The 23,473-nt window shown below is 43.4% G+C and overlaps 4 protein-coding genes and 1 long non-coding RNA gene across 9 annotated transcripts; 2 read left to right on the top strand and 3 right to left on the bottom strand.

The window, feature by feature from the left end:
• Window positions 1-1,501: 1,501 nt before the first annotated feature.
• LOC148387053 (protein-lysine 6-oxidase-like) lies at window positions 1,502-4,312 on the bottom strand. 2 transcript variants are annotated; one of them, XM_088396288.1, is made up of 8 exons: window positions 3,896-4,312; window positions 3,597-3,799; window positions 3,353-3,461; window positions 3,124-3,261; window positions 2,906-3,062; window positions 2,577-2,672; window positions 2,390-2,505; window positions 1,502-2,312 (listed from the first exon to the last, which is right to left on the bottom strand). In XM_088396288.1, exons 1-8 carry the CDS (start codon window positions 4,225-4,227, stop codon window positions 2,306-2,308), a joined length of 1,158 nt encoding a protein of 385 aa, XP_088252414.1. In that variant the 5' UTR covers window positions 4,228-4,312; the 3' UTR covers window positions 1,502-2,305. The 2 variants fall into 2 exon arrangements, with proteins under 2 accessions (XP_088252414.1, XP_088252413.1); XM_088396287.1 differs by having other exon boundaries at window positions 3,597-4,312.
• Window positions 4,313-5,643: 1,331 nt separating this feature from the next.
• LOC148387051 (uncharacterized) lies at window positions 5,644-15,017 on the top strand. Its single transcript, XR_015862850.1, has 7 exons — window positions 5,644-5,691; window positions 5,860-5,941; window positions 13,435-13,523; window positions 13,590-13,677; window positions 13,825-14,042; window positions 14,119-14,188; window positions 14,281-15,017. It is a non-coding gene; the product is annotated as an uncharacterized LOC148387051 (long non-coding RNA).
• LOC148387052 (nicotinamide riboside kinase 2-like) lies at window positions 7,130-9,730 on the bottom strand. 2 transcript variants are annotated; one of them, XM_088397430.1, is made up of 8 exons: window positions 9,572-9,730; window positions 9,407-9,497; window positions 8,488-8,536; window positions 8,107-8,284; window positions 7,953-8,024; window positions 7,777-7,883; window positions 7,447-7,532; window positions 7,130-7,366 (listed from the first exon to the last, which is right to left on the bottom strand). In XM_088397430.1, the coding sequence occupies exons 1-7, from the start codon at window positions 9,595-9,597 to the stop codon at window positions 7,447-7,449; spliced, it is 609 nt and encodes a 202-aa protein (XP_088253556.1). In that variant the 5' UTR covers window positions 9,598-9,730; the 3' UTR covers window positions 7,130-7,366. The 2 variants fall into 2 exon arrangements, with proteins under 2 accessions (XP_088253556.1, XP_088253558.1); XM_088397432.1 differs by having other exon boundaries at window positions 7,130-7,363.
• On the bottom strand, window positions 10,299-23,428 carry LOC148387049 (caytaxin-like). 3 transcript variants are annotated; one of them, XM_088397426.1, is made up of 17 exons: window positions 23,169-23,428; window positions 23,036-23,093; window positions 22,830-22,904; window positions 15,361-15,798; window positions 15,163-15,249; window positions 14,298-14,405; window positions 14,097-14,152; window positions 13,812-14,021; window positions 13,502-13,660; window positions 13,215-13,317; window positions 13,016-13,147; window positions 12,866-12,952; window positions 12,700-12,798; window positions 12,593-12,619; window positions 12,475-12,522; window positions 12,233-12,280; window positions 10,299-10,729 (listed from the first exon to the last, which is right to left on the bottom strand). In XM_088397426.1, exons 6-16 carry the CDS (start codon window positions 14,372-14,374, stop codon window positions 12,241-12,243), a joined length of 1,038 nt encoding a protein of 345 aa, XP_088253552.1. In that variant the 5' UTR covers window positions 14,375-14,405; window positions 15,163-15,249; window positions 15,361-15,798; window positions 22,830-22,904; window positions 23,036-23,093; window positions 23,169-23,428; the 3' UTR covers window positions 10,299-10,729; window positions 12,233-12,240. The 3 variants fall into 3 exon arrangements, with proteins under 3 accessions (XP_088253552.1, XP_088253554.1, XP_088253553.1); XM_088397428.1 differs by lacking the exons at window positions 14,097-14,152; window positions 15,163-15,249; window positions 15,361-15,798; ... (1 more) ...; window positions 23,036-23,093; window positions 23,169-23,428 and having other exon boundaries at window positions 13,812-14,037; XM_088397427.1 differs by lacking the exons at window positions 14,097-14,152; window positions 15,163-15,249; window positions 15,361-15,798; ... (1 more) ...; window positions 23,036-23,093; window positions 23,169-23,428 and having other exon boundaries at window positions 13,812-14,034.
• Window positions 19,127-22,759, top strand: LOC148387050 (retinal homeobox protein Rx2-like). The gene is made up of 4 exons (XM_088397429.1): window positions 19,127-19,255; window positions 19,364-19,769; window positions 20,765-21,015; window positions 21,194-22,759. The coding sequence occupies exons 2-4, from the start codon at window positions 19,469-19,471 to the stop codon at window positions 21,632-21,634; spliced, it is 993 nt and encodes a 330-aa protein (XP_088253555.1). The 5' UTR covers window positions 19,127-19,255; window positions 19,364-19,468; the 3' UTR covers window positions 21,635-22,759.
• Window positions 23,429-23,473: the final 45 nt, after the last annotated feature.

Raw genomic sequence — 23,473 nt, 5'->3', positions numbered from 1 at the left:
GTTGTCCTGGCGCAGACCCAACCTGAGTGTTTTCACGAATCAGCGTTGGCGCGAGGCCCGACCATAGACCGCTACAGATGTTGGTGCGAAACTCCGCAGCTGAACAAACAGTGGCGAGTCTTCTCCACACCATGACATGTTTAAAATGACACTCGGGTCCAAAAAGATGTTGGCCAGCTGAGTTGGGAGAACCGTACATCAAAGTGGTTTGTGAAAATGAGCAAAAATTCAACCGTCCCCTTTGAAAGCATATTCAAAGTAACTCAGGCAAATTGCTCATCAGCCATGTTTTATCCCAGAACATTCTGATCTGAGTCGAACCGGACAGGAATTGGCTGGACTTTCCAGACATCTTGAATAACACAGACAATCTACGCTGGCAAGGAAGCATCTTGGCAGCGTTGAATGTAAAACCTTTCCAATTGGGATTTATCTCTCTTGCCAGCAGCATCTGTGTCTTGATAGCACAGACAATGTTAGAAACCTTCATGTATGTCTTTCCCTGCTTTTGCTTGTTATTTCTCTCAGAACACCAGCAGGAAAGAAACAAAAGCCCTTTGCATGATGACTCACTCTGGCGTGGGCCTGTCATGTTCATGGCAACTGAAAACACATTTCGATCTCAACCGGTGGCCTTTTTCATTTTCAACTACGTGCTGGAGGAAGGGCGGCGGAGAAGGCATTCATTCATCCGGCTTTCACAGAGGCCTGTCAGCAAACATGCCGCCTCTGTCTGCCTGCCAAGTGTCTCTCAATCTGAAGCCGCCGTGCACATAGACCAAAGCAAAAATACCTGGAAAGTCCTTAAACACTTCACTTCCTCAAGTCGTACCAATTGATTGTCAATAGCACAGTTCAAAGATGCCGTCACACACATTTTTGGGTGGTGGTGGCCCTGTCAGATGGAGTACTGGCTCTAAATGTACATTTTAGTCATCATTTCATATGAAACATTGCCAAAAATATATGAAAATGTTGATATTCTAACAATGCACAAGTGCAATTTATTTTTTTCATTTTGCAAAATTCAAGCGGTGCCGAATCAGTATGGAACGTGAGAAGTTTGCAAAACTTTCAAAGAAACAGATTTTTAAATAAATGAATAAAACTCACCATTAGTGACACTTCAACGTGACATAATGTTTATGAAGGTGACGACATAATGCCGAAGTGTCTTGTTGGCGTCATTTTCAGCACGCAGTGTTGTCTGTGCATTATTGGACATAAGATTTTGGCAACAAAACGTCACTTTTGCATGATGCATCTTCCGCAGTTCCGTTGCCGTTGTTTTAAATCGAGCGGCGATCGGGCTAGCCAAAATATCGCGCCAAAAGGCTAACGTCAATAGGTCACCACAACATCCTGTTTAGGCTGCCGTTGCAACCAAATTATTTCAGGAAAAAAAAAAAAAAAACATCTTTTTTTTAAAATAGATTTCCTGGTCTAATATTTTGGGGGCAAAAGGCATTTATAGGCAGTGCAGCAGACAAAAACATCTCAATCCTTATTACAGTTTTTATTGTATCAAATCTGCCATACAATAATATTAACAAACATGTTCAAGCATTAACAGTTTAACACAAATTTAAGGAATATTGCACAACCTCTCTGAACGCTCCTCCAACACTTTAGCTTTTAGTTTTTATTATTGGCAACAAATTCTATTAAAAATTTTCAAATCTACAAACAGCTTAGGGTTCTGTAAGTTCTAACAGTGCTCAATTTATGTCCCAAATACACGTTTCTCATACATGTTTGAAGGAGTATTAGGGCCACCCTAAAAAAATAAATAAATTGAATATTGTTTTTAACAAAAAAAGTTGTAGCTTGTTGTACTTTCAGTTGTTTTTTCAAGAACAAGTTTTTTATTTTTCTGAATAAAAATCCATACATTTGGAGAAAATAGTAGTAAAATTCCAGAATAGTACGTTTTGTTAATACTGAAATATGTGAGTGCCGATCAATCCATCTTCAAGCGCTAACCATCTTTGCGGATAAGTCAACTCATGGACTAATCAAGAAAATGATGTAACCCTGAGTCCCTTGTACTATTTACTTCCATTGACATTACATAAACACAAAAATTATTATTATAAATATCATTATGCTTTGACAGAAAAAAATAACACGACATCACAGAAAATACCATTCAAAAAATAAAATAAAAAATAAAAAATCATCGAGGACCATAACATGTAATATACAATGAAATTGTATCAAATGCAACCTCTCAAGCTGGACTGACCCAAAAAATAAAATACAATCATCCAAATGTGAAGAGTTTCTGTTAAAATTCAAGGAATCTTCACCCGCTGAAAAAAAAAAGAATAAAATATGAGTAACATGCATTCACATTCACATTGGACATAAGTAAATATCCTTCCAGTACCTTGTTACTTGACAGTTGCGTGTCTGAACGTAAACCCCCGTGTAAGCGATGTCGCATCTCACAATGTTGTTGGTGAAGTCCGACTCCAGTACATGGAAGTTGGGGTTGACGGTGACCTGAAAGCGTTGTTAAAGCTGGTTACGAAATTTATTGTACTTTTCAAAAATAATAAATAAATAAAAATTACCTTCAAGACATAGTTTCCTGGCGTAACGTCAGTGATGTCGATCCACTGGCAGTCAATGTTGGCGGCGTAGAGGTCGTGACAGCCTGGGCTCAGTCCCTGTAAACAAGACGTTCATTCACAAATCAGCAGACTACAAAATGCTTTAATGTCCTCGGGATATTTCTTAAGTTGTGTTGCAAGATTTCAAGAGCTCATAAAATTTGTTGAAAATCTTCTGAAGTTTGGAAATGTCCCCAAATTTGGAGTTCAGCTGAAATCTTAAGCTTGTATAGCCGCCGGTCGAGATAACAATGGGAGCCCAATTGGGCAGTCGAGAGAGTTCACCTCACCTGTGTGTGAGCTGTGCAGGCGTAGCGCCGTCGAACCCCCGAGTCGCAGCCCGTGTCCTCCAGGCAAAAACTGGCCTTGTGACCCTCAGCCACTTTCAGGCCTGTGGCGGCATCCAGGAGGTCGTAACTGCTGAAGGCCTCCATGCTATGGTAGTGTCTGTTGAAAATAATTCAGTTTTATCGGGAGTATGGTTCCAAAAATCAAGGGAGTGTCTTACTGGTGACAGCTGTGCCAGTCCCACTGGTGCCTGGGCTTAACAGGGAGGAAGTCGGCGGTGCCCTGGTTCTTCACCTTCTGCGGGAAGCGTAGGAGCACCCGGAAGTCGATGTCTCGTACCGAGGGTCCGAAGGCTGACCTGAGCGGAACATTTAGAGTTATGCTTCAAACAAATTTGAATTCAAGCTTAAGATACTTCATTCACTGACTTTACGCGTGTGTGTTTCTACCTGGCTAGGCAGTCCTCCTCTGCTGCACAACGTAACGCAAACATCTGCATGCGTTGGATGTAAGCGCCTGCTTGTATGGCGTACGGGTCTGGCACCAGGTCTGGAAGCCCTGGGAGAACACACTCCAAAGTTGCCACTATACAAAGTACTACACAAGAAGTAGCAATTTGCTATAAGGGGTATTTATCTTGGGTCTAATTATTAGGAACAGGTTTCAATCTGAGATGCAGCATTGCCAAGGTACCGTTTTGAAAGTATCTCGTCCCGTATCCTGCGTCTGGGAGTCGTCGCGCGTGGGCCCCTGCTCGTCCCCTTGCGGGGTACATGTTGTACAACACTGAATTGCCGAGGGATTGGAGCGAGTCGTCATTAAACATGCCCTCCGCTTCGTTGGAAGCCTCCAGCGGGTGATACGGAGCAGGGGGGCCCGGGTCTCCTTCCGGGTACCTGAAGGCATACTGCACGTCGTGGAGCGCGTCGTGGAGTGCGCGTATCGGTTCTTCCTCACGTGCGCGGGGGACGTTGAGCCGCCCATCAGCCCACCTGAGGGGATCCCTATTGAAGTCCACACGGGGGTCGACGACCGTGCCGGGGCGTTGTCCCGAGCGCACCTGATGCGCTCTGGGATTACCGGGTGTCCTCACCCTGCCACCGGCTCCCATCGCTCGGTCTCGGCTACTGACGTACACGCGCGCCGGAGCCTCGAACTCGGAACCGGTGCTCATGATGCTGTGGATTTGGCCGTTATTCTCCCACAGGATGCGGTGACGCCAGGGGCCAGCGTGCGCCGGCTCAGGGTGCTGCTCTTGCCCGCTGATGACTGGGAATAGTCCGTGGGAAAGATAGAAGAAGAAGACAAGAGACGCAATTGCCATGACAACCAAACGACAAGCCTAAAAACAAAAAAAACCTCGAGTGGACAATTAAGAGATTTCACGCGCGTAAATGTCTTGTGTTGCGTCCCCTTTTAGGTCCACTTTTGTCAGAACTCGGGAGTGGGCTGGACCCCATTGCCCCCAGCCCCACCCAAGTCATTAATGCAAACCTTCTTCTTTAACCCTTCCCTTACAGAGACAGGTTACTGAGTAAACTTTAACGCACGGGTGTTAAACCGGGCGGGGTGTGGGTTAGGCTGCAACTTCTTGACACCACTTCGGGTAGGATATATGATTTCAAATATATATATATACATATATAAAAAACATTTTGTTGTTGTTAAGAGTGAATACATATATTTCAATTATGATCATAAAACTATTCAAACTGTAGAAATGTGTGGCAAATATTAGAGGATCATATATTGTACTACAGTAAAAGTACCACACGAGGGCAGTGTTGTCAAACAATTTGACCACTGATCTCCCACCTCCCGCGGGCACCTTGGCAACGTTGCCCACATGGTTTATGATACATAATGTGCAACAGCATCATCCTCATCGTTTGCCGAGCAGCGTTGCTTTTAAACTGTTGGATTTTCCATTAACTTGGTTGTTCAGAAAGTGTTGAACCTCACTCTCAACCTGCTTCTTAACAGCGCCTTTCCAATCAACCTGTTCAAATACTGCCCTCAGGTGGCCAAGGACAATATTGGTTCTCATTGGTAAAGCGGTTCGGATAATGGATAGATAGATAGATAGATAGATAGATAGATAGATAGATAGATAGATAGATAGATAGATAGATAGATAGATAGATAGATAGATAGATAGATAGATAGATAGATAGATAGATAGATAGATAGATAGATAGATAGATAGATAGATAGATAGATAGATAGATAGATAGATAGATGGATGGATGGATGGATGGATGGATGGATGGATGGATGGATGGATGGATGGATGGATGGATGGATGGATGGATGGATGGATGGATGGATGGATGGATGGATGGATGGATGGATAGATAGATAGATAGATAGATAGATAGATAGATAGATAGATAGATAGATAGATAGATAGATAGATAGATAGATAGATAGATAGATAGATAGATAGATAGATAGATAGATAGATAGATAGATAGATAGATAGATAGATAGATAGATAGATAGTTTTTTGGGGTTGAAAAAAAAGTGAAATATGGAAGTTGGGACGTGACACATAACTCCCAGAGCTGACATTGTCATACCGTGCCCATATGAGCTTGTCCTCCTTTTGCCACATGCCATCAGTGCCACCGAACTCTCAACCCGTCCAAATAGGGCCAGTTCTATTCTCGGTCTTCCACGTCCCGCCCAGTGGCATTTTCGCTCGCTTTATAAGAGCGCTGCAACCTGGGCACTGGTTTGGCGCAAGACCTCCCTGATCAAGACATGTAAAAGGCACAAATAATAGCCAGTAAGTATTATGATATGATGCTGAATTGAGACTTAATTGTGTGTGGAAAGTAAAGCAATCACATCAAAATGTTACCACCCAAAAAGGCGGCAAACTAACCTTTCCTTTTTGCTTCGGAAATAAAACATTTGAATACTTGATGCTTTGAATATATGTGATTATCTGTAGGTGTCCTCCATGGCCTTGCTTCATGAGCATGATGATGATATATGGAATACACAACTTAAATGATAAGAGCCACACACTGCAGGTGAGATGCTTAAAACCTTCTTTTCATGCTGTAAGAGATAGATAGATTGAGATTTACTTCTATTATTTATTTATTTATATATGTGTGTGTGTGTATATATATATATATATATGTGTGTATGTGTATATATATATATATATATATATACCCGAGCTTGAAGGGAAAAAGATACCACCCACGGGGGGTGAGGAATAAGTTATACATAATAGAAGTAAAGTAAAAAAAATAATATATATATATAAAATATGTATAATAGAAATAAAGTAAAAAAAGTGCTGAACAGATTCATCTCGCACAGCCACCATGTAAGGAGGGCTTGGTTGTATTCTTGGTCGTTGCTATGGCAATGGCTGACGTGAGGGCTCGTTGTCGAGTAGTCACTTTACCCCGCCTACGCCTGGCAACTGACCTGTGGTCCGGTGGCATGTTTTTAAAAATAACTCCCTTCCCTCCTGACACCTTATGCACTTGGTCTGAATATAAAATGTCAGGCCAGCTGCCATCTATCTACTCAAGAGCTGGTATGTGAAGACCCACACCCTCTCGAGTGTATCACAAGACCCGCTCCAAAGGTTTTGGTAACATATTGTATGTGAATAGACTTGCCAGACATTTTGTTCAACTATTGCACAAATATTTGACCCCTCCCAATTTCGGATTCATCACACTTAAATGTTGTCAATCAACAAACACATTTTGATACAGTGGTACCTCGACTGCAGCTGTTGCACAATGCACTATATTAACTTGTCTTGTATTGTATGAGGGACAACCACTATTGAGTTTTTCCAGATTTTTTACTATACATGTTGTACAATAGTATATACTAATCAGTAAAATAAAAGAAATCTAATATTTAAAAAAGAGAAATAATAAAATATTTTTGCCACCCGTTTACTGCAGTGTTGTTGCTGGCGGACCAGTAACATGTAGATGTAGACATTTACATTTTTGAATTATTTATTGTCATCATTATTTGTTCTAGATCTTTTTTATCACCTAAGGATATTTTATTTTTGTGTTAATTTTGATTCCATTTTATTACAGCAGTTGTAAAAAAAAAAGCTAAGCATACTGTTCCTGCTGTAATTCATTGTTGATCGTAAATGTGTGTATTTGATTTGATCTTATCTGCAATCTCATAAAACATGAGTGCTACCGAGTGAAAAACAACAGGAAACAATGGAGTGCTTTGTTGACTTTATGTATTTTCACTTTGACAAACGTGTACAGCAACATGTACAGATGTTTGTTCAACCCGTTCCATAGCAGGGGTGGCTTTTTATCTTTTCCGGACAGAGTGATTAATTAATACAAAAGACAATGTTACTATTTACACATTCTACAAGGCGTAGCTACATGTCATCAAACCCTTCGTTGTTATTTACATTATCTATACACAAGATCTTCTCAGCCACAATCCTGCTGTGGAGAGACAAAATGAATGTTAAATATCCCAAAATAAAATACAATTAAAGTAAAAAGAAAAGATGAATAGAATGTACCTATGAGTTATTGAGGAGGGTGTTCTGGATGCTCTCAAACACCATGGAGTAGATGTCATCTTTTGACATCATTCCATCAAGGTACTCTAAAAGGGAAAAGTCAGCTGTTAGACAGTTTTTACAATGTTGGAAAGGCTGCAGACAAGTTCATGTTGCATTTGGGGCTAGTTTTAGTCTGATGATTAGCCTGGTTTTGCAGTCAAGCTAACTTGCTTAAGCTGCCTGTTTTTTGTTTAGCCCAGTTTTAACAGGCTAGTTTAACAAAACACTGCCTGTTGTTATTGTTGACTATTTTGTACCAAAGGGTGTTGGAAGTGGACAATAACGCACCTATTGTGTCACATTGGCTCTCCATTTGTTTGCGGTGCTTAAGATACATGGGCCACACATGGCCGTCAAACAGACCGGGCGGGTCGGGGATTGTGTAGGTTCTCGTACTGCGAAGACAAAATCGGAACAGTTTTAGAAGACTGCCATAACTGACTGTTGGTCAGAGAGTCTCCTACCTTCTCCTCTTCTTGCACTCCTCATAAGGAAGTGAAATGTAGAAGCACTTGTCATACACGTCCATGAGAGGCCTGCAGAGAGATGAGATCCGGTTAGGATGAGATTTTGAGGTCCGCAGGTGACCGGTGATGTGTCGGCAGGGAAGTGACCCACTTGTAGTTGTAGATGAGGAAGCCCTCCACGATGAGAATATGGATCCCCTTCTGATCCGAGTCGCATTCCTCGGCTTCGGGTGACAGGCTGACGCCATGGGAGCGTGCGAACTTGACCGGGCTCTCCTGCCAGCCTTTCACTGTGCTGACCATGGCCTCCATGTCCATGGCCGAGATGACTGGGTTGAAAAGAAACAAAAGCCACTTTCAGTAAATTGGGCCTCATCAATGTGTTGCTAACACACATTAGTCACTGTTAGTGAATACCGTGTGTTTTTAGGTTTAGGATTGGATAGTTACCAAACCAAAAAAAAGGGAAATGTGTAGGAAAGGAAAAGTACATGACTGCATATGGATTTCCCACGTGAAAATCCATTCTTACCATCCCACTGTCTAAAGCCGTCCTCCCCGACTTCTATTTGATCGGGTTTCTGAAATAACAGTCACCAGTGAAACATGGCTGCAACCTAGTAACCCGTCGCAGCTGATTGCACCTGGACAGGGCAAGTCAAGGACCCGGCCGGCTCCACACGAAGGAGTGCACGAAATTTAGGCGGGCATTTTGGTTGGATTCGTATAGTGTATTCACAATTGTGGTCACTCTTTAGTGGATCTTATGGATGACGTATATAAACTTGTTCACATTACATTTTTTGCTGTTCTTCACCTTAAGATTCTACATATTTCCAGGTTCATTTGGAGGATCAGCATGCACAAAACAAAATGATACCAACCAAAAGAAGGATGAGGCAAAAACATTTGGAATTCTAATCTGTCAAAGGGACTCGATATCTTGCAGAAAACCATTTTGCGGATTCATTTGATGGATTCTATGGTATTTCATAGGACGGTTGGTATCACTTTTCAGACATCTCTCACAAGAGAAACGGGGGACAAACATTTCGGTGGTTAATTGAGACAATCCCATGGACTGAAAATAAAGCGTGACAAGATGAAACTTTTTGGTGGGTTCATTCATTTGACCTTTCAGATTGGGAGTTTCATAAGGGTTTCTCGTAGTACACCTAGCTGATTCCCATTTGCTTACTTTAGAGTGTGACTGTCTTGTCTGTCCATGTGATTGGATTTTTGGTACCATGGAAATGACTTTACGCTTGCTTTCATAGGTAATCGAGGCTCAAAACGTTTCTTTTGGACTAGAAGACGCTCGGCCTTGATGATTGGCTGTCCAGGAGACAATCAGCCACTTGTGTTACTAGGCTACTGCCACGGACAGAATTTTAAGTTTGTGTCCTCAAGGGCAATCGATGTAGCGTACCTTCATCGCCGTCGCCTCTTACCTTGAAAAAGTCATCCTGGTGCACCACGCAGCAGTTGGGCAACGTTCTGAGCAGTTTGTCAGTCAGGGTGGTCTTGCCACCATTGGTCACTCTGTGGAACGGATAAACGGAAACCACCTGTGAAGTTAAGAATTCTGGATGGAAGTGGCTCAAAAGGATACTCACCCTCCAATACCGACGATGAATTTCATGTTGGTCGCCTTAATGTGGAATTCAGTAACTAAAAGATGGGGAACCCCGCTACGCTAACACTCTCTCAAAGCCTTATCTTCCTTCTCGGCCCACAGTCGTCCCCCGCCTTTTACTACTTCATTGATAGACAATCTCGGTGTGGGCTATTTAAAGGACAAAGAGCCGCCTGGAGAACCAATGGGATTGCCTATCCTGGAGGAGGCTGGCTGTCATTTGCATTCAAACCCAAAAGTGTTTCCACCTTTTATGGCAGGAGGGTTAGGGTTCAGGGTCAGTGGGAATGTGGCACCTTAGAAGCTTCTTAAAGCACTGCTTTGATGCCAAGCTGCCACAAGATTTTAAATTTAAACTCTTCAAGTGAATCGAAAGTGTTTCAAGGGGAAAAACCATCGAGGCGATTTTAGCTAGCTATATTTAGCTTCCTCGGTGTCACGTGCATTACTGATATAACCATGCGGATTTTGTGGTGGCAAGCCATGTGGCCGACAGCCCGGGCACGTCATGGCCACCTCTAAGGGGTCGTAAATAAGACAAATATCCTGCAGCTTGGAAAGAGTGGTTGACTAACGCCGAGCTGCATGTCATGAGGTACATTTATTTGATCTGCTGAGACATAACAACAACTATATCAGATTTATAACTTTGTCCACGAAGTGTGAAATGCGTTCTGGCAATGAGGCGAGTAAAGCATCACTACAAGTGCAGCATGACAAGCATATTTATTATACTTCCACTCTCCCTTTTTTAAATATTACAAACAGCATGTCAAATTTTTATGAAGAAGACTTTGAATTAGTTTCATTTGTTGACAATTGCCATCCGGCAAAAACGACGCAATCATGACGGAAAACAAAGGGATTTATAGAAGCATGCCACTTTTGCATCATCCGCAGAGGCTCCCAGACATCATCATTTCAAATGAATTAACCACATAGCATTCATAACAAAAATATGTAAGGTATTTTTTTTCCCCTTCTGAAAAATATGTATACACAATCCCTTGATACGAAGGAAGAGAGTAAAGCTTTTCAGTACAACCTTGACGGGATGTGAGTGACAAACGATTGTCTTGCATGTTTCACATCCAGTGTGGCCATCTCATCTGCGGCAATCTTCACCATCCTCAAAGTGCTGCAATGCAAACACGCATGGTTCAGTTTGTTTACACTGCAACATTTGTTAAAATATCATAGCAAATGTTGCTCTCAAGGTGAAAAGACAGTGTCAGTTCTATGTTGGACACCCTGACAATATGCCCCCAATACAATGCAACATCATTATGCTGCTAACCCCAATCACATTTTTAAGCTTCTTGTGTCTTCTGTATATAAAGAAGTACTAGAAAAAAAAGTTCCCTCAAAATATCGGGAGTAAATATTCCCAAAATTCCCAGCAATGGGATCATACAAATTGTTGCCCGTGACTTAATAATTGAAAGTGTGTCAATGCATCTCCCCCTGCTTGAACCCTGTCGTGCATTCCCAGACCAGCTGAAGGCTTAAGTGAACTGGCGTATGAAACGTTCCCGAATGGCGGGACCAGGACAGTGCAAATTTCCTCCGATTGCAGGGCACCATATGTGACGCAGATCAATTTGCCGGCTCGGGTTGGCCCGGGGGCTCGCGCTTTAAAAATAGAACCTATCAGGTGTGTACAGGACAACTTAAAAAGATTAGCAGCTGTGCTTTATGTAACCCTGGCGTCCTCAGGAAATATGAGGTGTGAGGATCATGTGAAAAGCACGCAGACACACACACACAAACACACAGTGGGGCAGCATGTCGCTTAGCACGCTTTAAGTAAAGCCACAGAAAAGCAACCATACTTCTACTGATGAACGTGAACTGCTGAATGCTAACCAATTTTTTGCAGAAGAATTTTTACAGCTGGAATAAATTGGCAGGATTTACACAAGTTACAGACAGGACTTCAAAAGATTGGATAACTACAGCATACCTTTTTCTAGCGTCTCACTCATTATGCAATTTGTTTTTAACTACATAACTGTAATAGCATCTTTCAAGTTGTAATATTCTTGAGTTTTATTAGCCTAGTTTATGATGTTAGTTTGCAAGTTGTATGGTGGAGACGTGCCAGGGCGCAGTGCCTAAGGAGCGCAGCGTTAGCGTGACTCGTCAAAGTGTGTGTTTAATGTCGTAGCAGACTGTACATTCCCCATCACAGCTGCTCCATTGGGCCAGCTACTATATATCGGCATTCCTGAGCCCAGAGCTCGCCTTTGCTGACATTATCAGCCCCTGACCCGACTGACCCCGCACTCTTTATGGCAGTAACTATCAAATTGTGCATTCTATAACTATATTAGACCGCCCCCTGGTGGCGAAAGTTCATACACCAGAAGGAAGATTGAATTCAAATCATGACACTAAATCAGTGTCATACTTTGCATTCTTTTAAATGATATTCTTAATGTATGTTCATATGAAAAATTTTCTTATTCAAAATATGTCGCAATGTCTTTGTTATTGTTTTATGGGCAGCTAGAATGAAATAATGACATTTCATTTCACTTCAATGTTGCAGTATCTTATTGTTGGCCATTATGTCAGAGAGGCAAGCTTTTTTTTTAAGTGGTTTGAAAAGCACGAGCAGTCGCATCATGCCAGCACTTACCTGGAATCTCAGATGTCACGGCCAATCTCAGCCATCGATGACTTTGGCCTGGAAGGGGGGAATGAAGAAGTCAGGGTCATTAGGACCATTACACTATTTAATCACTTGTAGCTTAGTCAAAGTGTCTTCCCCTCCTACAAAAGGGAATAATGCAGGAACAAATCATTTTGTTTCTTCGGTCAGCGCTGTTTGATTAGCATGTCAAAATGTGTGAGTGCGTGTACAGTGCAGAATGAGGTCACCTTTCTTTGGGCGGCAGCGTGTTGGCGTTCTGCTGCTCTTGCTCCAGTCTACATGCAATCAAACACACGATAAATCTGTGCAGCTATTAGTAAATGGCATCCTTGCACAGAAACTCACTTGTCTTTTTCCTTCTCGTCATCGTACCTGAAGAGGCGGAGGAGATAAGCGTGTCAAACAAAGCCAGCGTTAAGCGATGCAGATGTTTGGTTTGGGAGGCTACTCACTGCAGCACGCACTCGGGCACCTGCACATGCTCCATGGGGATGAGCAGGCTCAGCTCGTCCAGCGTGTGCACGTAGCGGATCTTGCTCAGGAACTTCACGCTGTGGCACGGATAGAAAGTTGTAAGAAATTTGAAAAACACATTTTCTTTTATAAAAAGTCACTGACCTGATGAAAGGTCTGGAGATGGCCAGGATGGTGCGGATGAACCACGTCGGGTGAACAATGATCAGACACTTGAGGTTCTTCCTCAATCTGGCAAAAAAACATTTCAGTGTCACTTAACCGTTTGATGACCACACGACCCAACAGTCTTACTTCCTGTCAATCATCTGGTAGCATCTCTTCAACCAGCCGATGCCGGGCATCTTTCTGCGTGGTGTGGCTCCATTCAGGTAGACGATCATGTAGTCGTCAGCCACCAGCAGTTCCAGGCTGCTCACCACGTACCTGAATGCACACAAACACACACACAAGTGAGTGAACAGTTTATGAGAAAATCTCCCAAAGGACCTACAAGAAGAGGTTCTCCATGATGTGCGAGTAGTCGTCACAGCTGCTGTCTGGGAGGTGGCAGGCTGCAAACACTATGATGGCATTCAGGCCTTCTCCGTAATAGCCTGAAAGCAAATAACCGTTCCATTAGGGTTTCTAACTGGAGTGAGTTGGAAGAATTGTAATTGACTGTCATTTTTTTTTTTTTTTTTCTATTTTCTTTACTGGTTTCTGAATGACAGGACATGTGGGAGGACATCAAGCGACACAGCGAAGGAATCCCCGCTCAATGGCAAGCTGACAACTCACCCCCGTGCGTGACCACCCTGAGGTACGGCCTGATGACCTGCATGTCGATGCGCTGCTCCTGGTCACCGATGATGACTGTTCTCCACAGGCGGCCTGACGAGTCCCTCTCCTCCTCGCCTTCGCCTGGGAAACACTTGGCGCTGGCCACTGGGGTGTCGTCTGGATAGAAACAAGAAGTGAGCGTTACCGTCTAGGCTGACCTTGATTAATATTATTACACTAAATATATCTTTTATTAAATCTATTTGTGTCTTTAGTGTACTCATAAATGATCAACACATATTGCTTTACATTGGGCTTTCCCGCTCACCTTCCCACTCCAGCTCATTCCCGTTATTGGCAAAGTCCAGCGAGTCAGTGTCGTCGGGGGTCTCGATGTCATCCACGTTGATGTCCAGGTCGTCCGAGAGCAGCGAGCCTTCGCTGTGCTCTAGCGACAGGTTCATGTCGGGGGCGGTCAGCGTGCGCCGCTTGGACTGGTCCCCGGTGGAGCCTCCCACATTCAGACTACTGTGGGGGTCTGAGCCACATAGCTGCTAAGGTAAATGTTACAAAGCATAAAAACAAGACAAAAGCATGTCAGTGAGTTACATACTGGTGGTCCTGTTGTCCGTCAGGCCACACGAGGAATCGCCATCTTCTGGGAGAGGCCTGAGGAGATACGCAACTTAATGGACACAGCATTAGGTACACCTGGTCACCTACTGTACTGCATGCCTTGAGAAAAGAATTAAAGTCATTCTGGGAGGCATCACCTTACTCATTTGAACTCCCAAAAGGACATTCAAGCGGTTACCTGGGGAAGTCCTCATCCTGCCACTCGTCCTTCACCTCCATGCTGTCCATGCGTAAAGTGGCCTCGGCTGTCCCCATGGCGTCTGCAGCTTGGTTGAGAATTGGCTCGCTGAGTTTGAAAAATACATAAATTGGCATTGATCATAATGAGCTATATTCAACTATTGTTTTTGATGTTTTTTTCAATTTATTTATGTCTTTGATACATTTTATGACAGTCAACAGGATTGTATTTGATAGTAGACTGCATATGCGTCAATAATGTGCATATAAGGGGAGAGGGCAGAGTTTATTGTACAGTCCATTTGTTCACTGGTTTGAAAATGATGTGACATACACACACACACACGAACGCACACGCACTCACAGGAAACAAAAAACAACAGCAGCTATATGACTAAAAGGCTTTCTGGCAATAAAATGCTGCCCGCGTTGTGATCAGATTCAAAAGGGAGGTGGCGAATTGCATTTTGTAGCTCGTTAAGGGGATCAGGGGCCAAAGGTTAAAAGAAACCATTATCACTAACATGGCCCGCAGCGGGAGAGTGATGACGACAATATGTCAATAGAGCAATGCTGAGTGACGCTCAAAGCAAAATTCAATAAACAGCCATTAATGGAAAAAAAAAAACCATGCAGGACTGCAAAATAAGGTCAGTTTGGATGCATGTGACTTTTCATAGTTTGCAAGGTTCAATAAAAGGCTTTCATGTTTATCAAACCATGGAGGTGAACTTCACTGAACACTCCAAAACACATTTATAAAAATGTGTATCATCTTAAGTGAAACTTCTCTGATCCGCTGTTCAAACACAACAAACGACATCGGCGCCCATACAGGCGGGCTGCTGCGTGCGTTTACTTACTTAAAAGACAAGCGCCCGTGTGATGCGATGACAACAATGCGTCTTCAAAGACGGCCGAGCATCCCCGGCTGGCGTTTGGGAGCAGTCCTTTTTACAAGCGGGAACGGCCAGCTGTTAAATCCATGCTAGCTGACATCTCTACTTTTTGGATGACCTCCCAAAAAAACAGCAAGAAAAAAAAATCCTTCTGTTTGTCACCTCTGCGTAGTATCCTCTCTTCTAAAGCCACGCCTCCTGTAATCCTGCAATGATGATGTCATCCATATGCTGGTTATGTAATCAAACCAGCCTCCTTTTTAGAACTGAATGGCTCCAGGATAGCACGTTTCTCCCTTCTCTCCTCCGTCACGTTCCTTCAATTCATCATCGGGTGTGTTTAGTTTTAAAATGTACTCACGCACTGGCCAGTGTGGAGGTTTCCACTCTGCTGTTTCTAGGCAACCGTATCCTCCTCTTCATCCTCCCTCGGCATCCCTTTTAAGCTCTCTCACTCTTTCTGCTGTCGCACGTTAACATTCTTCCTCTGGCTCACCCGCCCTTCTTTCATCACAATGCACTAAGCTCTCAGGGCAGTGAGTTAGTGTGGACAAACAAAGTGATTTTTTCAAGGCTTGTCATGTCCTAATGCCTGCGTTGCTGTAATTGACAACAAAATGACATGAATTAAAAACAAATGTAAATACGTTTTGAAAATTAAAACATTCAGCCCGAACAATGAAAAAAAAAAAAAACATTGAACCTAAAAACAATTTTCAAAAATGTAATTCGACAAAATTCCATCCTGAGTGTCTGCAAAGACAGCACCGCTTTGAAGTCGCCACTGGAGGGCGCTCTGCTAGGAGTGAAGTTGTAAAGGGCCCAGTGTCCAAAGCTGCCGGCCCTAATGTTTCCTTTCCAATGTACCACCCTGCCTCCGTTAAATCAGAAGATTCCAATAAAAGAGCTGCTGTCGACACTTTTGCCGAGGTGTAGCGGAGTGTGAAGACAAACTATGACCTAAATGTGCATTAAGCGTGGATTAGCACATTAGATGAACTTGCCCTAAGAAAGCACACACACACACGCACGCACAATGTGCATGGGCCACTAGGGGGCAGTATAATAAATACATACATACTACACGTACTTTAGAGATGACACAGAAGTTGCAATAATGTCGAAGTGCAAATAACGGACAAATAATATATTGACTGCCTGTGAGTATTGCGATATTATCTGTCTACATGTGTTGCACCACCGGTTGTGTTTAAGTATAACTTTAAAGGTTTGCTGCCACAATATACCTCCACCTCTGGATACCTCTCGTCTGCCTCAGATCAGTGGACCAGATGCTACTTTTTTTTACCTTATGTACGGCATTGTTTCAAAGTGCTCCAGAAATAAAGTTGAGTTGAGGAGTCTTTCCAACCTTCAATCCATTTGAAATCCAAGAATTTTTAGTCCATCCGTCTGTGAATGTGTACTCACATTGTGTACTCAATTCAAGGCAAAGATCAGACAGTTATTTCTAAAGGTTTAACTTTGTGTTGACATCAACAGCAAGGTGATGGTGCGTGTTAGACGGCGTGCAATTCCTGCACCGCGCCATGACATCAACGGATGCTGCGCGGCTTATGGGCCGGCTTTTCAGTGTCGTTTATTTTATTTGGGCTTGAATTAGCCGAGGGCCAGAGAAGATCGGATTAGTTTCAAACGAGACCGTTCAGCCAGGTGCTCCCGTGTCAGGATGTCGCTGTTTAAACAGGCCTCTTAGCCCAGTGCACTTTAAAACAATAACTTACTTAATCACATTAACATCTCCTGTCGCTACGCTGACGTCAGCACTTCGGTGGCTGCGGTTCAAACCGAACCTTCCTTAAACAAGCTTTAATCTTCCACAGATAAGAGACCCAAAGGACGTAACTAAAGTGCAAAAAGAACGGAGGAGCAGTTCAGGAGAACAAGCATGACGTGTGCCAAGCTGCACGAAAGCTTAGCCTGACTCTTCTGACTTTTCTTGCACAGACCCTTTCCTTCCTTTTTTTAAAGCCCAAGAAATCTCCAAAATGTCGATAAACAGTCAATATATATCAAATGTTCTGGGAAATATTGGAAAATATCCAAAAGTCAATTATCTGGGGGGGTCCAAACATATTTTAGGGAGGTGGGGGTCAATGCCCCCGGGATGCCCCCTCTATTCTATCTCCGCCAGTACCACAAAAGCGTGATATAAATCGTAGCAACCTGCTTACTCCCTGTGCTTTTTGAACTTTTAATAACACTTGCCTTATGTCAAGTCACTTTTCTCAGCAGCTCACATAGATTACACAGTGATTGATCGATTGATGGATAGATAGATTGACAGAGATAGGTGCAGTGAATTACATAAACACTGCAGATATATTGCCTCATAACCTAAATTCAGATTGTAAACGGTACCTTCATTCATATATTAAAATAAATGACAGAAATAGCCGCACACTGATGAATGACATGCAAATAAATCAAAGGTGTAAATTAAATATAAAAGCCAAAATGAAACCACTATGAAAAGGACAGCAGCAGTCAACATAATGTTGAAGGGTTTGTCTTAGAGCAGAAACAATCCTGTCTGCAATAAGGGAGCCTAAGCTGGATGAATGCAGGAAGGGTTTTAACCCCTTTGCCCATTTTGGCAAACTAAAAGATTAAAAGATAAAGTGGCAGAAAAGCTCTCAAGGTTTCTTAAACGCTCACCAAACAACTTGGCCTGCTGCGTCACCTTGGAAAATGTATGCTACGTACGTTCCATCAGAAAAGATAGAAGCATCTCAATGTCACGGACAAAATATTATTTTCGAGCAGTATAGATGATGGATGGATACAATTATAATGAGGCAAAAGGACTGCTCACTATAATTTGGTAAACTATTGCATGACAATTTTGTTAAAAATCCTAAAACAAATAATATATTTATATATGACAGCTTTCAGGCAGTAAGCCCGCTCCGCGCCGACCCGCCCCGCCATCATCTCCCCGTCTTCCTGTTCCCCATCCCCCTTTCTTTTTCCTGCCTTGCTTCCTTCCTTTCTTCTTCCCCCGTTCCCTTGCAAGCTGACACAGCGCCTTTCCACCATTAGCCGCTTTGTGGCTAATAGGATGTGGCGGGCTTACAGTGTCATCTGATAAAACTAAGATGCTTGCTAGCTACACGGTGCCCGCTTAACCAATTTGCACTCAATTAGGATAATGGTGGGGGAAACAAGCAAAGAGGGACAGCTTTAATATATTAATGTGATAACATGATTATCAATTTCGCTCACCAATGACTCGCTAGGTGTCACTACTGACTCTGTGACGTTTGCGTGAGGTCGAAATGATTACAATCGCCTGCATTCATTGCTGTTGTCAAACACATGGTTCAAATGTTTACAAATATATACATATATCGCAATTAATAAGAGGGCATGGAATATTCATTATGAATGTTTGCCATGAAACAGTGATTCAAATATTGAATCGCCATAAATTCGCCATTCAAACTCAGCTCAAGACTCTTTCCACTTACTATGGATTCATATTTAAAAAATAATTATTTTCTTCTGGAGGAACTTTTAAAATGGTTCCATTTGGCCCGGAACATGACATGTTGGTCAGAAATAATCGAAAAGGGAAATGATTCGGGGGTGTTTCCAGCAGCTAAGCATTGAAGTTAAAAGTCCATCCATCTCTTGTGTCTCTGGAGTGCGTAATGAAGGGATTAGCGCACAACTCTCGCTTAGTGGCCTTTATCTTGTGCACAATGGCTTTTTTGAAAGAAAGTTTTGTCAAGGCTTCATTAGCGACGGCCTCCGACTGGGCCCTGAATGCGGCGCACATTTGGAGCAATTACTTGGGCAGAAAACAACTGTCAGTCATTCTTAAAGGGAAAGGATCCCAATTAATATACCTCTTAATCCCTCCACCGTTTGTCTTCCTTTTTGCGCTCTATTGTGTGTGTGTGTTTTTTCCAGAGAGTTTGGTTTGGCGGTGGAAAACGGGATGCCGTCATCACATTTGCTCACTTGGTGGGGAGGCGTGGGGGATTTGGAGGACTTAAGGTGGAGCAACAAGTGCCACTCACAAGCGGATAGCGTGAGTAGACCGCTTCATACTACGGGCCATGTCCAGTCTCTGACTGGAAGCAAAAGTAAACAAGATCTCTTCTTGTTTCTTGGACTGTTCAATGGTTCCTTCTTGCAGGAAGATAAACATGTCCATCTATTGGGGTTTGGCAGCGGAAAGCGCAAAGTGATCTGAGCGTCCATCCGCTTTCCCACCACCGGAAGCACCCCCGTAAAGGCTCGGATGCATTTGTCAATGGATACGCTGGCAATGGTGGAAGATGCTTGCCTGGACAACTATGAAATGGCAAAAGGCGCTGGCGGGTCCAGCAGCGGGGGCAAGGTGCACAGCATCGATGTCATCCTGGGCTTCGCCAAGGAACAGGACTCTCTGCTCCAGCACCACGCCGCCCGCGACCACCATCACCAAGATGACGAGCACAGGCAGAAGGCCACGCGGCAAGATTCGCAACTTCCTGACAAGCATGACCCGTATGGGCATCTTTCAGAACGGGCCGATAACTCCCAACATTCGTCCTATCATGGTGAGCCGCGAAAAAGGAATAAAAGTCGTGATTTTACGTTGAACCACGCGGGAAGATCAGAGTGCAAATCAAAAGTTCTGAGAGAGAATTGGTCTACTGGAATATTTAAAAATCAAATACTGTAAATGTAAAATTTAAAATATATTTGCTTTCAGACATTTAAGAGATGTGATCATTTCAAAAAATATTTTTGTATGATTTTCAACAAAGGTGAACACTTTTGACTCTAGTGCCAAAAGTTGAAAGAAATAAACATACTTTTTAGATATCAAATTGATTTGATAGTTTACATGAAAAATGTCTCCATTTGTAACTAAAATTATTATTTGTAAGATCATTGTACGGTGGACAAACTTGTGAACAAAAGTTCTTTGAGGCAGCTGCAGAAGAAACAGTGAGGAATAACTGGAATCCTGCAGAACGACAATAAGTCAAAAGAATTTAAAATTCTAGAAAAAATGTAGATATTTTTCAAATTCTCATTAGCTATTTTCCGTTTGGCTGGGAGAAGTCACGGTTCTCCTGTAAACTTTCAAGTGTGCCAGTTAATTGTCCACCCCCATTTTCTGTGTGACATGCTTATGAAAAAAAACCCGATATATCCAAAACCCTGCCGTTAAAGACAACCACAATATGCTATACCCAATCGTTCCAAAAACTGTATCCCAATGACGTATCTAGCTACCGTGCTAGATTATGTCATCATCACAAGCCTTGTCTTAAAACATCTTAGTTTTTAGGAGACACAATGCGGACCGCATGTAAGGATTAAAGTGGGATTTAACTGGTAGGTAGCATCTGTTCCTGTGGGATTACTTTAAGGGAGGAATTCAGTGAAAGATGTCATGTCACTTGGGGCTCACCGAGACCCCCCGTGGTATGGACCCACCACCAAGGACATCAGTGGGATTTCACTACTCGATGCACCTAGATGTTATGTCCAGAGGTGCTTGGCAGAAGCTGTTCGGTCATTCAAATCTAAACTATCTTTTCAGAGTCAGACATGTTCTGCGCCGACAAGAGCGACGGAGAGGTGAGTAGCATGCCAAAGGACCTAGCTGATGACTCCCCCAAGGGCATGGTGGAGGAAGAGCACAACAAGAAGAAGCACCGCAGGAACCGGACCACCTTCACTACCTACCAGCTGCACGAGCTGGAGCGCGCCTTCGAGAAGTCCCACTACCCGGATGTCTACAGCCGTGAGGAGCTGGCCATGAAGGTCAACCTGCCCGAGGTTCGGGTGCAGGTATGGCCTGATTTTAAGTGTGCATCAGCTTCCATAAAACATTGGTGATCGGGATCTTAAACCCAGTCCCATCTTCTGTATTTTAGACTGCCTTTGTCTGACACTAAGTCTGTAGACACTGAAAGTGACACACGAGTTCCTACTGGTCCCAATAAGTGAGCTTCATGTCTATGTCCAGGTGTGGTTCCAGAACCGGCGCGCCAAATGGCGACGTCAAGAGAAGATGGACTCCACCACTATGAAGCTGCACGACTCTCCCATGCTTTCTTTCAACCGGGCCCCGATGGCGCCCGGCGCGGGGTCGGCGGCCAACCCCATGCCCCTGGACCCCTGGCTCACCTCGCCCATCCCCAACGCTACGCCCATGCACACTATCCCAGGCTTCATGGGCTCGCCGCAGGGCCTGCAGCCGGCCTACCCGGGCCAAGGCTTTCTCGGCGGACCAGCCGGCCTGGTGCAGAGCATGCAGCCCATGGGGGGGCCGCCGCCGTACCCGTGTCCGCCTAGCTTCAATGACAAATTCCCCATGGAGGACGACAGGAGCTCCAGTATCGCCGCACTCAGGATGAAGGCCAAAGAGCACATTCAGTCCATGGACAAAATCTGGCAACACATGTGATCCTCCTTTTTTTGTTTTCTTTTTCCTGGGCGGCTCTAGGGAAGGTTTACAAACTATGCTGACAACATACAGGGACTGTGGATGGTTTCTTACCCACTTTTTGGTGGACACATTTACATGTAGATCAAAGGGTGGAGTGGGGTCTACAGTTTTGAGCATATCTGGATGGAGCCTTTTCATTTTGCTCACTACAAGTACCAGATGGAAATGGGACTAATGTAATTTTTTTTTTTAAATCGTATAAATTTGAGAAGGCAACAAAATTTTTTTTTGCATCTGCACTGAATACAGAGTAGACATTTCTATATACAGTAAATATAAAAAAAAAAAAAAGTATAAATGTTGGCCTCATTAGTTGCACATGGGCGGGGCATGCGGGAAGAGTTTGGTGAGTCAAATACAAGCCGGAAAAGACATAGACATGCGCCCGTGCACTAAGCACGGTTTCATTGTCGTGCCGGGCAGGCCCAGTTTCGACACTCAGATGGACTTGAATTGCAGCATTTGTACTTTCTTTACCATTTTGGTGGCATGCACGGCAATGCCACAAGAGGAAACCTGCTGCAAAGTTAAAGAGTGTAATCCGGCCACTCAGAGGCTAATTTAAACAGACAAGCCTGCCTCTTAACACCGAATTACTACTTTTAAAGCGATTAAGTCCAGATCCTCAGTCATAGACGGAATGTCCTCAGTTGCCCCAGAATAAAAAAGCCTTTTCATGACCTGATTCTCATCCGACAACCCTTTTAAATTATTGTTCAAATGTGATTATCTTTCATCGCTTCGATGATCTTTCAAATGACAAAAACATGCATGGACATGTTTCAATGCTTTCGAGTTGTAAGTCAAGTCTTTCAAAAAAAAACATTAAAGTTACAGTAGATCCACTGTAAGACTTGTTTTTCTTGACTCGGCTGCTCTTAATGAGAGGCAGCGTACAATGGGTGGGATGGCAGTCCACCAAGGATATTTGCCAGGCTGTTAGGCAGATGAGGCTCCACTCCATCAGGCTCAAGAGGGGGTGTCACAGGAAATCCCACCCTCCCCCTCGCCAAGCCGGATCGCTAATTGACCTCCGATAAACTTGAAACATCAAGTTATAATAAGTTAAATCTGTCCTGGAACTTTTGTTTGTGCACTGAGACTCAATATAAAACAATCAACAGATAATAAGGTGATGTCAGCGTCATATTACCTGCATCGCCCGGATAAATGGTTGACTTGTTAGGGGCGGAGCTTATGTGGCATTTTGCCATTTTGGTCTACCAAGCTGAAGAGCGAATGGGGAAAAAAAACAGAAAAATTAAAACGATTCATTTACCAACAAGTATATGTGACAAAAAAAAAATGCCTTTTTTTTTTTCTTAAAAACAACAAAGAATATCCAAAACATTAACATACTTGGAGGCAGGAAGGAAGTTTCCCATTTGAGCATCGACACGGCATCCACAGGATCCCACTATTAAGAGAAAGAACGAGGATTAGAAAAAGAGTCAAGAGTGGTCTAAAATTAGTGAGAACTCCATGAACGCACCTTAATTTAGCAACAGGGCCCAGTTCAATGGGCATTAATGACGCGCGCGGTGATGTTATTTGCTCGGCCGAGCGTGAGTCGGGGCTCCACTTAACAGGCCCGCAAGCAGACGGGGTCCGCGGTGGAAATAATAAGGGAATAAAGCGGAATTAATGAGGTTTGATGCGGAGCACTTCTTAAAGGGGGACACCGGTTGACATAATTGGGGATCACTCGGCAGGGCTTGAGGGCTGGCGCCACTTACATTTCTGCTGTCCTGTCCCCCCCCTTCCATGAGTCTAGTGGCTGCAAGAAGTATTATCATG

Source organism: Syngnathus floridae, chromosome 14 (assembly GCF_059516105.1).
Source record: "Syngnathus floridae isolate MCC-2025c chromosome 14, RoL_Sflo_1.0, whole genome shotgun sequence".
Taxonomy (NCBI): domain Eukaryota; kingdom Metazoa; phylum Chordata; class Actinopteri; order Syngnathiformes; family Syngnathidae; genus Syngnathus; species Syngnathus floridae.
The sequence above is the reverse complement of the archived record's forward strand: the minus strand, read 5'-3'. Positions and strand labels throughout refer to the sequence as shown.